The 15,542-nt window shown below is 42.2% G+C and overlaps 1 protein-coding gene across 3 annotated transcripts in view; it reads right to left on the bottom strand.

Moving 5' to 3' along the window:
- TTC14 (tetratricopeptide repeat domain 14) overlaps nucleotides 1-15,302 on the bottom strand; it is a 37,787-nt gene extending 22,485 nt beyond the window's left edge. For 2 of the 3 annotated variants that reach the window (XR_008891153.1, XM_056565274.1), the window contains exons 1-6: nucleotides 15,088-15,302; nucleotides 12,085-12,209; nucleotides 8,212-8,411; nucleotides 8,027-8,111; nucleotides 6,205-6,334; nucleotides 1,005-1,157 (exon numbers count right to left, since the gene is read on the bottom strand). Coding sequence is in view for 2 of the 3 variants with exons in the window: in XM_056565274.1 (XP_056421249.1) it covers nucleotides 1,005-1,157; nucleotides 6,205-6,334; nucleotides 8,027-8,111; nucleotides 8,212-8,411; nucleotides 12,085-12,209; nucleotides 15,088-15,221 (827 nt within the window). In the remaining variant the exon portion in view is untranslated. The remainder of the gene's footprint in view (nucleotides 1-1,004; nucleotides 1,158-6,204; nucleotides 6,335-8,026; nucleotides 8,112-8,211; nucleotides 8,412-12,084; nucleotides 12,210-15,087) is intronic. The other variant, XM_056565273.1, reaches the window with a different exon arrangement.
- Nucleotides 15,303-15,542: the final 240 nt, after the last annotated feature.

Genomic DNA, 15,542 nt, shown 5'->3' with positions numbered 1-15,542 from the left:
AGTTACAAAATGGCATTTTTTTCTTCAATTTCATCTCACAAAGATTTTTTCCCCCGTTTCGCCGTAGATTTTTGGGTAAAATGACTGATGTCACTGCAAAGTCGAATTGGTGTTGCAAAAAAAAAAAAAAAAGCCATAATATGGATTTTTTGGTGCAAAATTGAAGTGGTTATGATTTTTAAAAGGTGAGGAGGAAAAAATGAAAGTGCAAAAATGGAAAAAAAACTCTGTCCTTAAGGGGTTAAATTAATCTTTTCAATCTTTTAAGACACTGACCCAGATATACCAGGCAAGTTTTCATTTTCAGTTTTTTTGCCTGACTAACTTGCTGTTCTTTTTACTCCACTTACTAATTTAAAACTTACTTCAAAGTGGACACATTTAGAGATTACTTTTTGCTGCACGTTGTCAGTGGTGTAGGGTGCATCAAGAATGTTTACCAAACTCCACATTTCCAGCACAATAAATGTGGTGAAAAGTTAGCTTTCAAAGAGGACAATGTTCCCCATCCGGAAAAAAAACCCTAACACACTTTACCTGGAAGAAAGGAAAAAAAAAGAAAAGCGTTCAGCCATTCCTGAACAATCTGTACTTTTCTTATATGAAAGTTTAATTTTCTGAGCAATAGAGTTTCCAGTGTTCTGAGTAATACTAAAGCATTGCTAAAAAGTTAGGAGACTGTCTTCAAGGCTCAGAAAATTACATTTGCATATAAAGACAGATAGATTGCTCAGGAAAGACGCATTTTAAACAGAATCACCCACATTATAAAGATCAGACCAAAGAAAAAGTTTTATTAGTTATAATTCCTAATAATAATTTATAAAAAAATATTTTCTCCCCTATTTTCTGCTTTCAGAATCAGGGCGCATCCAATAGTCTGAAAAATGCTGAATATTTGGAAAAAATGAAACTAAAAGTGATTAGAGCTGAGGTGCTGCATTAGTACATTTTATACTACAATACAATATGCATATATATCAGCATCTGTTACAAGACATTACCTCTGGAGGCCTCGTATTAATGACGGTGGCTTAGACTCATCAATTCCAAGAGTACTCAGAAGGAATTCAACAGTAGATGGGTTGGAAAATGCCACAGATTGCCGCAGGACCTTTTCATAAGTCTCATTGCTGCTGGAGAAGGCAGTACTGTGTCTAGACAGAAACACATTGATCCAGCAGTTAATATACATTTACCGTTCTCATGAAGAGTGTACAAATTATTTTTTGCTTCTGCTTACACCATGATTTAATAGGATTTATTTGGCTATACCATACTATGCGATGACTATACCATACTAAGGTCCATGGACAAGACTGAGGGGGTCACTCAGGGACATCCTCTCTATTTATTAGCCCAGGGATGTGGAATTCTTACCGCCCGACGCCCGGGACATGCAGTTTCTGGCGCCAGGCAGGTGAATTTTTCCGGCCCTTAGCCCGGCTTCGGGCAATCAGGGCTGGACCTGACAAGCGTGGTGGCACTCAGCAGTCTGTATGGAGTGGGCTTCCGACTTCCACCCGCTCCATACTCTGCAGCCCCCGACTGTTCTCAGTACCCAGGGGCTGCGGCTAAAAGCCAGCATGTGTCTAAAGGGACATGTGAATGGTCCCTGGTGGGCTAGTGGGCTGGATCGCCCCCTGCCCCCACGGGGGGGGGGATTAGGAGTGGCGGATTGGGGGGTGGATGGGTGATCCACTATAGAGGTAGCGGGAGGGCTTACCTCCGTTCCCTGGTGTCCGTGGCTCTGTCACAGTCGACCTGATTGGGACGGGACTATCGCGATAAAATCGTGATGTCCCGATCAGCTATCACGCGAGCGGAGGTCCCCTTACCTTGCTTCGTCGCGTCAGATTAATGTTTTATTGCTCCAAGCCTGAGATACAGGCTTGAGCAAGCGACCGCCTATAACACTGATCCATACAAAGCTATGGCTTTGCAGGGATCAGTGTAAAAGATCAGTGTGTTCAGTGTTATAGCCCCCTATGGGAGCTAGAACATTGCAAAGGGGAAAAAAAAAAAGTTAAGGTCATTTAACCCCTTCTCTAATAAAAGTTTGAATCACCCCCCTTTTCCCATAAAAAAAACAGTAAATAAAAATAAACAAATGTGGTATCGCCGTGTGCGAAAATGTCAGAATTATAAAAATATATTGTTAATTAAACTGCATGGTCAATGACGTACGCACAAAAAAATTCCAAAGTCCAAAAAAGCATATTTTGGGTCACTTTTATATCATGAAAAAATTTATAAAAAGCAAGTCTGCACCTTATTCGGCCTCCTTTTACATGAGAAGTGCTAATACTATAATACGCATGCCATGATAACCATGTACCACTGCTAGGATTCCACATCAGTACACAGAAATATATTTTCATCTGCGTATTTTTATTTGCATTGTGCCTATTTAAATAGCATCAAAGTACTCTATCACACTATCCCATCTGAACTCAGGTTTTCTTTTATTGCATTATATTTTACTCTATTTTGATATCTCAATTATGTCCTGGGCGCACCGTTCCATATAAGACATGCAATTTTGCATCTTTTCTATACAGTATGTATATTACTGCATTTATCCTTCTGACATATTTGGAAATATATTACTACCTCTACACATTCTCTGCACTTATAACTAGAGATGAGCAAACTTACAGTAAATTCGATTCGTCACGAACTTCTCGGCTCGGCGGTCGCGGACTTTTCCTGCATAAATTAGTTCAGCTTTCAGGTGCTCGGTGGGCTGGAAGAGGTGGATACAGTCCTAGGAAAGAGTCTCCTAGGACTGTATCCACCTTTTCCAGCCCACCGGAGCACCTGAAAGCTGAACTAATTTATGCAGGAAAAGTCATCAACTGCCGAGCCGAGAAGTTCGTGACGAATCGAATTTACTGTAAGTTCGCTCATCTCTACTTATAACCTAAACTCTGTATATATTTATCCCTGTACATATATGTCTATTCTTTTAGCACTATAAGTGGACCTGAAGAAGGAATGAGTACATGTGGAAATGCGTTGTCCCCACTGTACCAATAAAAGTTTCATTGTCCTGTGCTGCTCCAGTCCTCCCTTCATGAGCACAGTTGTGCAGCGCCTCCAACAATCGTTTTTTTCCTGCCTTATCTGTCCAAAATTATCTTTTACTATTTCATTTCACCAATTATTCATATATTCTTTGGTTTGGAGCATATGTTATTCAAAAATTAAAAAGGTATCATTATAGTAGGTAGTTGTCACTGTTATAGAGCTAAGAGGGAAAAATAAGAACGTAAAAGCGAAAATTGGCCTAGACAAGTGGATCGTCATGAGGGACAAGTAGTTTTTTTTAATTAAATTTCACACCCCTTTAAGCCATACAAAAGAGCCGCTTAAATAAAAAAAGGGGGGAGGGGGGGGGGCCTTTTCTGGAGAAATCAACAAAACCAAGTATAATTTATTTTAAAGTGAATGCTAAAATATGACTTGTCTAAATATGTGGCGGTCCTCTGCTTTATGTTACATAATCACTGCATGCTATATCAGGGTTCCCATATATATACACTGGAATAAATGGCAAACCCACATTAAAGTGGTTGTCCAGTGAAATTGTTTTAAATCTAATGTGCCCAGGCTGCCTATTAAAGCAATTAAAACTTCCGTTCCCTCGTAGCTCTATTATCAGGCTGCTCTGTGGGCGGTGACACTGCTTTCCTCTGAGCTGCAAAGTGTAGTTTCTGCACTGGGTGGAAAACAGAGCGCCGCTCGCCAATCACTGGCTGAGGCAGAACACTGCTGAGGGCAGTGATTGGCTGAGCTACACTGTGACATCATGTCTGCAGCTCCAGCAAAGCAGACTGTCAGTGGAGACTGGCTGGAGACAGAGTGCCCTGATACTGAAAACCACGAGGAAGGCAAGCTAAAGTTTTTATTATTTTAACCCCTTAAGGACCGGGGTTTTTTCCGTTTTTGCATTTTCGTTTTTCGCTCCTTGCCTTTAAAAAATCATAACTCTTTCAATTTTGCACCTAAAAATCCATATAATTGCTTATTTTTTGCGCCACCAATTCTAATTTGTAATGACGTCAGTCATTTTGCCCAAAAATCTACGGTGAAACGGAAAAAAAAATCATTGTGCGACAAAATTGAAAAAAAAACGCAGTTTTGTAACTTTTGGGGGCTTCCGTTTCTACGTAGTACATTTTTCGGTAAAAATGACACCTTATCTTTATTCTGTAGGTCCATATGGTTAAAATGATACCCTACTTATATAGATTAGATTTTTTCGGACTTGTGGAAAAAATCATAACTACATGCAGGAAAATTAATACGTTTAAAATTGTCATCTTCTGACCCCTATAACTTTTTTATTTTTCCGTGTATGGGGCGGTATGAGGGCTCATTTTTTGCGCCGTGATCTGAAGTTTTTAACGGTACAATTTTTGTATTGATAGGACTTATTGATCGCTTTTTATTCATTTTTAAATGATATAAAAAGTGACCAAAAATGCACTATTTTGGACTTTGGAATTTTTTTGCGCGCACGCCATTGACCGAGCGGTTTAATTAATGATATATTTTTATAATTCGGACATTTCCGCACACGGTGATACCATATATGTTCATTTTTCTTTTTATTTACACTGTGTTTTTTTTAATTGGAAAAGGGGGGTGATTCAAACTTTTAATAGGGGAGGAGTTAAATGATCTTTATTCACTTTTTTTTTCACTTTTTTTTTGCAGTGTTATAGCTCCCATAGGGACCTATAACACTGCACACACTGATCTTCATTATTGATTACTGGTTTCTCATAAGAAACCAGTGATCAACGATTCTGCTGCATGACTGCTCATGCCTGGATCTCAGGCACTGAGCAGTCATTCGGCGATCGGACAGCGAGTAGGCAGGTAGGGGCCCTCCCGCTGTCCTGTCAGCTGTTCGGGATGCCGCGATTAGCCGCGGCTATCCCGAACAGCCCGACTGAGCTAGCCGGCCACTTTCGGTTTCACTTTTAGCCGCGCGGCTCAGCTCTGAGCGCGCGGCTAAAGGGTTAATAGCGCGCGGTGCCGCGATCGGCACTGCGCGCTATTAGAGGCGGGTCCCGGCTTCACTATGACGCCGGGCCCACCGTGATATGACGCGGGGTTACTGTGTAACCCCGCGTTATATCAGGAGAGCAGGTCCAAGGGCGTACCTGTACGCCCTTGGTCCTTAAGGGGTATTCCAGGCAAAGCCTTTTTTATATTATTATATATATTATATATAATATTATATATATTATATATAATATTATATATATTATATATAATATTATATATATTATATATAATATATATTATATATAATATATATTATATATAATATATTATATTATATATATTATATAATATATATTATATTATATATATTATATATAATATATTATAATATATTATATATATTATATATAATATATTATTTATATTATATATAATATATTATTTATATTATATATAATATATTATTTATATTATATATAATATATTATTTATATTATATATAATATATTATTTATATTATATATAATATATTATTTATATTATATATAATATATTATTTATATTATATATAATATATTATTTATATTATATATAATATATTATTTATATTATATATAATATATTATTTATATTTATATAATATATTATTTATATATATATATAATATATTATTTATATATATATATACTGGCTCCAGAAAGTTAAACAGATTTGTAAAATACTTCTATTAAAAAGTCTTAATCCTTCCAATAGTTATTAGCTTCTGAAGTTTTCTGTCTAACTGCTCAATGATGATGTCACGTCCCGGGAGCTGTGCATGATGGGAGAATATCCCCATAGGAACTGTACAGCTCCCGGGACGTGACATCATCATTGAGCAGTTAGACAGAAAACAACAACTCAACTTCAGAAGCTAATAACTATTGGAAGGATTAATATTTTTTAATAGAAGTAATTTACAAATCTGTTTAACTTTCCGGAGCCAGTTGATATATAAAAAAAGTTTTTGCCTGGAATACCCCTTTTATTGTTTTAATATGCAGCCAGGGCACATTAATCTTAAAAACATTCCAGAGATCAACCCCTTTAATTTCTATAAAAGTGTTAACATAGCCTTGAGCTTTCTTTTCTGAGACAAGATTTCTGAATAAACAAAACAAAAACAAAGAAGAGCTCTAATCATACTTGTAGTATTCTGGCATATCTTCAGAGCTTATAACTCCAAGCTTTAAATGAGACAGATGACTTGGGAGTGAAGACTTGTGCAAGGACAGAGTAATCTTTTCATGGTAACGGTCAATATCCTTTACAGCAGCTAGAAGAGATTGCATAACAGTATTCAGAAAACAACATTATTAACAGTGATGCAGATTCTTAGTTGCCCTGTATGTAAATAAAAAGGCAGGGTGAAGCAGGCCCTCTCAGGTAGAGCCCTATGCGGGACTGTTTATTCCATCCCGCCCGCTCCTTATGATTTTTTTGACTGAACCCACCCGCTCCCGCAGGGTGTTTGCTCCACTCCCGCAACATTTGTGTCCAATCCCACCCGCTCCCACCAACATAGTAATGTACAGACCCTAGCGTGCAATACTCTGCAGTCTCCACCCCCCCCCCATGTGTATAGCAGTGTGTGCACATTCCTATACAGGTGGAGGTATGTGCAGAGCATTGCACCCTTGTCTATAGCAGTGTGTGTGTAGTGTCAATTCCTATACAGGTGGGGGGGGTGTTGGGGGGGCGATCGGCAGGACTGGGAGGAGCCGCAGCCACACCCTGCTGCACTGCTGGTGACTGTAAGCTCTGTCAGCAGAGGGGCTAACTATGAGTCACTGAATCGGACTTATTATATTGAGGCTTTGGCAGTGGTGTGGGATTTGTGAAACCCGCAGGCATATCACTTCACCGCCCACCCGCAGCAGCCTCATGACTGCCCGTGCCCAGACTTTTTGGGTTCCGTGGGATCCCAATGTAGGCCTCTACTCTCAATTTACATGGCAAGAGGTAAGGATTGACTTTGGCTATGTGCAGACACAGTTTTCAGGCAAAAATAAAAAATTTTTTGGCCTTGATATAAGCGAATGGCTACAGGTGCAATTTAAAGAAAAACTGTCAGCTTGCTGATCAGTTTGATGCTTACTGTGCCCGGATCCGCCCCGCCGTTCTGCCGATATCTTCGTTTTTCCCTATATTCTAATGAAGTGCTAACTAGCACAGGCGGGTTAACTGGCACTGATGTCACCGCCGCTGGCCGCAGCACCTCCCAGCTCATCAATGTTCCTCCCTTCCCTCCATTACAGAGCGGGGAGAAGAGGGAGAGGCGGAGAGAAGGTAGGAAAATTGATGAGCTGGGCAGCCGGCGGCAGTGATGTCAGAGTCCCAGTTAACGTCGCCTGTGCCAGTTAGTACTTCATTAGCATATAGGGAAAAACGAAGATATTGGCAGAACGGCCAGGCGGATCCAGACACATCAAACTGATCAGCCAGTACCGCTGGTTAGTGCGGGGGAGCAAGCTGACAGTTTTCCTTTAATTTTACAGCTGTAATAAGTTTTTGTGGAGGCTGCATAGCACCATATAGCCTCCATGCACACAACTCGGTGAAGCCTTGGTGTATATTCACTCGCCGTGCTTATTTTTTCATGTGGCTTTGCAGCGTTGCTGTTCTGTTTTTCAAGCTTCCATTAATTTCAATGTGACTGGAACTGCTCTAAAAAGCGCCCTGTCACTTTTTTCAAAGCTGCTTTTTTGATAATTCCCCATTAAAGTCAATGGAAGATGGGAAGTGCATGTGTCTGGCCATGTGACTGCGTGATTGCATACCCTGCAATCACACAGTCCCAGTTTAGCTCATGGTAAGGGATGAATCGTCATGACAGAATCACATGGTTTTTAAAGCTTAATAAATGGCTTGCACATAAAAACATAGTCTATCCATGTAAATAAAGCTTCACATAATTGTATATACAACTGTTATAAACTATCCATGAAGTCTAAAGTTGTGAAATTACCTTGAATTAGATCTCCAATTTGATAATATGATAAAGGATCACCATGGTTACTTTGAGGAGGCACATCTCTAAGAGGACACAATGCCTGATAAAAAAAAAAGGGTAAAAAAGTTATATAGTTTAAAAGTGCTATACTTGGAAGTGTAAGTTAAACAATTAAGAGACACAACGACATAAATACATACACTTATTTCTAATGGTTCTACAGCTCTCAAAATGCCACTGCCCATCGCGATCAACACCATGAAAAATCCAAAGTCCCGAATTGAAGCTATTCTTCCAATTACAACATCTCCACGTTCAATGTCTCTAAAGAACAATTCTCTTTTCTGACCACTGGAGACCTCCATGAATTGTTCCAAAGGGGACATGACTGCATAGCAACCTAAATTATATTAAAAAAAAAAAAAGAAAAAAAAAGTTAAATTAGCTATAGATTTTTGAACGTATTAAGTAGATAGTGTATAGTTATTAGACATTTTGAAGTGCTGAGAAAACAGTGAAGAAAACAGTGGTATACTACTTTCCCAAATAGTATACCACGTGGGATGTTTTTCGCTGTTCTGGCATCATAGGGGCTTTCTAAATACGACATGCCCCCAAAGACCATTTCAACAAAATTCGCTCTCCAAAATTCCATTGTTGCTCCTTCCCTTCTGATCCCCCTAGTGCACTCACAGAGCACTTTACATCAACATATGAGGTATTTCCTTACTCGAGAGAAATTGGGTTACACATTTTGGGGGGCTTTTTCACGTTTTATCCCTTGTAAAAAATAAAAAATATTGTTCTACAAGAGCATGTTAGTGTAAAAAATGAAGATCTAGAATTTTCGCCTCCACTTTGCTGCTATTCATGTGAAACACCTAAAGGGTTAAACTTTCTGAATGTCATTTTGAGGGGTGCAGTTTACATAATGGGATCCATTATGGGTTATTTCTAACATAAAGACTTCATATTCACTTCAAAACTGAATTGGTTGCTTGAAAAATTCAGATTTTGAAATTTACTTGAAAAATTGCTGCTATACTTTGAAGCCCTCTAATGTCTTCAAAAAGTAAAAACATGTCAACTTTTTGATGCAAATATATAGTAGACATTGTATGTGTGAATCAATATATAATTTATTTGGTATGTCAATTTTCCTTACAGGCAGAGAGCTTCAATGTTATAAAAATGCAAAATTTTCTAATTTTTCATGAAATTTGGAAATTTTTCACCAAGAAATGATGCAGGTATCGACGAAATTTTTCCACTAACATAAAGTAGAATATGTCACGAAAAAACTCTCTCTGAATCAAATTCATAAGTACAAGCATCCCAGAGTTATTAATGCTTAAAGTGACTGGTCTTTAGGGTCAAAATGGGCCCAGTCCCTAAGGGGTTAATAAAAACAGGTATATACTAGGGCTGCACGATATCGCAAAAGCAATCGAATCGCGATTTTTGCTTTTTGCGATATGGCCCCCGGAAAAACTTGCAATTATCTGCTCGGGCCGGCTCCAGTGTACTGCTGCAGGCTGGAAAGAGTAAAAACTAATTTAAATACTAAAAGTTCGTTTTTCCCAACCAGGGTGCCTCCAGTTGTTGCAAAACTACAACTCCCAGCATGCCCGGACCAGCAAAGGCTGTCCGGCCATGCTGTTAGTAGTAGTTTCACAACAGCTGGAGGCACCCTGGTAGAAAAACACTGAGCTAAGTAAAAGGGCACAGGGAGAAAAATAAAAAAAACCTTCTGCTCACCTACTCCCGGTCCCTGCAGATGCCGTTCGTCTCCGTGCATATCTGTTTAACTTTCTGGAGCCAGTTGATATATAAAAAAAAAAAAAGTTTTTCCCTGGATAACCCTTTAAAATGCGGGGTTACTTACTTGAATTAATGAAGTATCACCAGCGTTCTAGGTCTTTATTCTTCTAGTTGTATTGTGCAGCTCTGAGCAATGGAGACAGGGAGATGTCTCGCTGCGATCCCCTGCCTCAATATTGCAGCTCTGGCCTGCCCTGTAATGAATATTCAAAAGTATTCACATCCCTAGCAAAGAGAGCGAATACTTTTGAATATTTATTACAGGAGCGGGCCAGAGTGGGGATTATGGAGGAGACAGGGGAGCGTGGAGAGCTGGCTCCCCGCCTCCATTGCGCAGAGCTGTGCAATACAACAACTACAAATCCTGGCGATACCTCATTAATTCAAGTAAATGACCCCATATTTTAATGTTGTTCACCTGCACTATAACCCAGTATAGGGGAGTTTAGTGCGGGTGAACAACCTGTCAGTTTTTTTTATATATACACAAGCTCTACTGCATGGATTTTTACTAGCAGCTACCCAGGATTACGGGTGGATCCCTACACACCACCCAGTACTAGTCGATTAATTCACTAATACAAAAATACAGGTGTGTTGTAATCAGGCGCTTGCTATAATGAAATGTGTATAAATATGCAATATAAATCGAACAAAAATAGAAAATAAAATATAACAATTATGCCTACATATGTTGATTTATTGAGATTGTATGAATATAGATGTGACCTTAGGCTTGATCGGGTTATTACTGCTTCTCTAACAGGGTGGGTACTGACAAAACCTGGTTTTTGAGAAATTCCGGACTATCAGACTCGCCTGTCAGTTTCCCTTTAAATCCGTATAAACTGAGGTGCTAAAACAATGTATTACAATGACTTACTCATAGCCATAGCCGCACGCTATGCCCCTGAATATATCACTGCCACGCGCTGTGCCCCTGAATATATCACTGCCACGCGCTGTGCCCCTGAATATATCACTGCCACGCGCTGTGCCCCTGAATATATCACTGCCACGCGCTGTGCCCCTGAATATATCACTGCCACGCGCTGTGCCCCTGAATATATCACTGCCACGCGCTGTGCCCCTGAATATATCACTGCCACGCGCTGTGCCCCTGAATATATCACTGCCGCGCGCTGTGCCCCTGAATATATCACTGTCGCGCGCTGTGCCCCTGAATATATCACTGCCGCGCGCTGTGCCCCTGAATATATCACTGCCGCGCGCTGTGCCCCTGAATATATCACTGCCACGCGCTGTGCCCCTGAATATCACTGCCGCGCGCTGTGCCCCTGAATATATCACTGCCGCACGCTGTGCCCCTGAATATATCACTGCCGCACGCTGTGCCCCTGAATATATCACTGCCGCGCGCTGTGCCCCTGAATATATCACTGCCACGCGCTGTGCCCCTGAATATATCACTGCCATACCACACACTGTTCTACACATTATTTATATACACACATATAACACATATAACCTGGTATTGTGCTGCCACATGCTATGCCCCTAATATACTACAGCCACATGCTGTGTTCCAGGTATGACTGACACAGGAAGTACTATACCCCTGGTATAGTACTTCCACACGGAGTGCCCCTGGTATAGTACTGCCACTTGGTATGCCCCTGGTATAGTACTGCCACATGCTATATCCCTGGTATATTAATGCCACACACTTTGCTCCCAAATATAATTTTGACAAACAATATGCCATATACAGACTTATTGTACCATAAAACATTGAATGATGCCATTGTGCCCCCAGAACCCACAATGCCACTGTGCTATAACAAACTGTGCAACTGTGACTCTTCAGCTGCTGCAAACTACAACTCCCATCATTCACAGAAAGACGGTCATGATGGGAGTTGTGCTCACCTGGGAAATTAGGCTCCCCTTTTACAGGTCCCATGCTGCTTCGCTGCTCTGGCCTCTTCTAGTCAGGCCTAGCCAGAGCAGATGATGCAGGCAGCTAATCGCGCCACCTGCATCACAGGAGAATCAGGGAGCACAGTGTTCCCTAGCTCCAGGCTGTGGCTGTTCATTTGAATCGGTGTCTTAAAGACACCTATACAAATGAATGAGGGGAAAGTCGGCGGGTAGTCCATATGACTGCCGGCCGCGGTCCGGATCTGGACCGCAGCCCGCCAGTTGAGTGATCTGGACCGCAGCCCGCCAGTTGAGTACCCCTGGTCTAAAGAACATTGAACAGTTTTATCAAACACAAAACGTGAGAATACCTTCAGATGATTCGTGCGCTTCTGCATTTTCCCGAAAATTTGATTTCCACGAAAGAGCAAAGAGAAGGTCTGCTTTCCTAGCAATAAACTGCTGAATTTCAATGTTGTCAAGAGTCCTTTCCTTTCTGCCAGAAAACAAAGGGAAACATGGAGATCTGTCACTGGAATACATGCAAATTTTGAGTTAGGTTACATTCTTTTGGGAGGAAGTTCTACAAGTTCACTGACCTTAAAGGGGAACTCCAGTACTTAAAACTTATCCCCTATCCGAAAGATGGGCTCTCCCCATGCACGGAGTGACAATCACCGACCGGGGAGGGAGTCTCAACCACCACTCCGTGCATGGGGATGAAGCTTTTTTCAGTTTTTGCACTTTTGTTTTTACCTCCTTACTAGAGATGAGCGAATTTACAGTAAATTCGATTCGTCACGGACTTCTCGGCTTGGCAGTTGATGTCTTATCCTGCATAAATTAGTTCAGCTTTCAGGTGCTCCCGTGGGCTGGAAAAGGTGGATACAGTCCTAGGAGAGTCTTTCCTAGGACTGTATCCACCTTTTCCAGCCCACCGGAGCACCTGAAAGCTGAACTAATTTATGCAGGATAAGCCATCAACTGCCAAGCCGAGAAGTCCGTGACAAATCGAATTTACTGTAAATTCGCTCATCTCTACTCCTTACATTTAAAAAATCATAACCCTTTCAATTTTGCACCTAAAAATCCAAATGAAGGCTTATTTTTTGCGCCACCAATTCTACTTTGTAATGACATCAGTATTTTTACCCAAAAATCTATGGCAAAACAGGGAAAAAATCATTGTGCGACAAGATTGACGAAAAAAAAACACCATTTTGTAACTTTTGTGGGCTTCCGTTTCTACGCAATTATGAAGCACGCTCAGCTTCTGAGCCCGCTTCACAGATCGGGAGTTGGCCACGGACGTAAATACACGTCCATGGTCATTAAGAGGTTAACGGCCGTTATAAAATCCCACTAAAGTCTATGGGATTTTTTCATTATCCGTTATGACCCGATATAGCCCATCATGTATTGAGTGTTACTTTCATTTTTTAATTTCCTGCCAAAACTCCGGGTGGGGTTTTCAAATAGAAGCGCTGCAGTAGGGAAAGATATATAGAATCGCTGGGGGGTAAATATGTCTGGTCCCTGCAGCGCTTCTATATATCTTGCTCCCCGCAGCGCATTTATATATTGTCCCCCCGCAGCGCTATCATAAACCCCCAGCAGCACAATGAATGAAAAGTAGTCTATTAGCAGCGCATCGGGCCGGGAAGCCTGCCGGTCTATGCGCTGCTAAAAGAATACCTGTCTTTCATAGCGCTGCAGCGGCATATGTACATAGAAGCACTGTGGGGGCCAGATAACGCTATATGTCTGGCCCCCACAGCGCTTCTATAATCATATGCTGCCGCAGCGCTATGGATGAAAAGTATTCTAACAACAGTGCATGCGAGATGTGCTGCTGAAAGAATACTTTTCATTCATAGCGCTGCGCCGGCATATGATTATAGAAGCGCTGAGGGGGACAATACTTACATAAATGCGCTGCGGGAGGCATATAATTATACTAGCGCTCTTGGAGCCAGACATATGGATATATGTCTGACCCCTGCAGCGCATCTATATACAGGGTGGGGGGGACCATACATATACAATGATCCCCTGACCTAAGATGGCCCAGACATACGATAATTTCAACATACGATGGCCTGTCAGAGGCCATCGCATGTTGAAGGCAGCATCAACATACGATGCTTGTGTATGTCGGGGCCATCGCATAAACGGCTATCGGGCAGCGCAGACTGCTACAGCTGCTGCCGGATGGCCGTTTAATGTGCCCCGTGTGCTCCGGTGAGTGCCACTCACCTGTTCCCACCGCTCCAGACCGTCCTCTTCAGGCTCTGCAGCATGGCCGTTGTTCTCCGTCGTCGTCATCATGTCGCCAGGCACGCCGTCCCGTCGTTCAATAGGAGCGGCGTGCGCAGCGACGTGATGATGGCGATGGAGAGGGCAGCGGTGACAGTCTGGAGTGGCGAGGACACCCCGGGGACGTGATGACAGCGACGATCCAGGGCAGCAGTGACGGTATAACTTTCTATATTACTATTGCACAGATCCCTCAACATACGATGGATTCAAGTAACGATGGTTCATTTGGAATTTCCATCTTTTGTTGAGCGATCACTGTACACTGAATGGCTCCTCAGTACCAGCCATTCAGTGCTCCCGGCGGGGAGTTTAAAAATAAAAGTAAAATACACTGTACATCGCAGCATGCCGCCCGCTCCCCAGTTTAATAACTTCTAATCGCATCGGGTCTCAGTGAGACCGGGTGCGATCATTCCCTCAGCCCCTGTACTCCATCCCCCATCATGAAAGAGTCTGTTCCATGATGGGGGTAGTAGTACAAACACTAGTGTAGCCTCCCCAGCCACTGGCAGACTCCATGATGGTAGTAGTAGTAGTCCCGGCTGTGGGAGTCTGTAGGCAGAGGTGTTAGAACGGGTCTTAAAGGATGAATATGCCCGTTATTTTGACAGACGTTAATCATCCGGTCGCACCCGTTATTTCATCCATTATTGTGCAGCCATTTTTACACAGAAAACAGACGTTTAATAATGGATGAATACTCATAGTGTGAAAGGAGCCTAAGAGTTGCAGTTTTGCAACAGCTGGAGGCACCCTGGTTGGAAAACACTGTAGCCAATCCCTGGCCTCAGAGGTCACATGTTGTATATGTATATACTGTAGACATCACGGGGGGGCACCACATGCACAATTTATGTTTTAGTTTTTTACTTAGTATACTGGGGTGTTTTTGTTTTTTACTAGCTACCAGAAAACCTTTAACCCTTTAGTGTGCTGCACCCTGCACTGTCCCCGCTGTATAACCCCATCCTTACACGCTATATTATGTGTCAGCTCCCAGCACATATCACAGGAGCAGCTGCCTCCCCATATGGGTGTCCAGCCCCGGGTGTTACCTGTACTGCGGCCACTTGGAGAGCTCTCCCAGCAGCTGCCTGAAGCCGCCATGTTCATGCTGCTCACACCTCAGCAGGGACAACAGGCTGGGGCCGTGGTAGCTGAGACATTGCCGCACCAAGTCTTTCTCCATGACACGCTCACCGTTCTTCCGCCACCATCACACACAGCACACTGGAGTCTGGGCGAGTGCGTGACGTCATCATCATGTGACCGGACCTAGCCGAGCCACGTGACTGCCCCGTCTAGTGGAGGAGGGAGGGTGGCGCTGTGTGTGGACGGCCTGTAATGGCGAAGAGCTGCTCCTCTACATGAGAGACCATAGACTGCAGGGGAGCCTCTTATCTCTATAGGACATCTAGTTATTATTTCCAGGCAGAGTGTATTTGGGTCACATTAGGCCTCACACCCTGACCGTGCTCTCATAAGCCAGAGCACCCTCATACACAGTGCC

The sequence above is a fragment of the Hyla sarda genome, chromosome 3, assembly GCF_029499605.1.
Source record: "Hyla sarda isolate aHylSar1 chromosome 3, aHylSar1.hap1, whole genome shotgun sequence".
Lineage (NCBI taxonomy): Eukaryota > Metazoa > Chordata > Amphibia > Anura > Hylidae > Hyla > Hyla sarda.
This window is presented reverse-complemented; position numbering and strand designations above follow the sequence as displayed.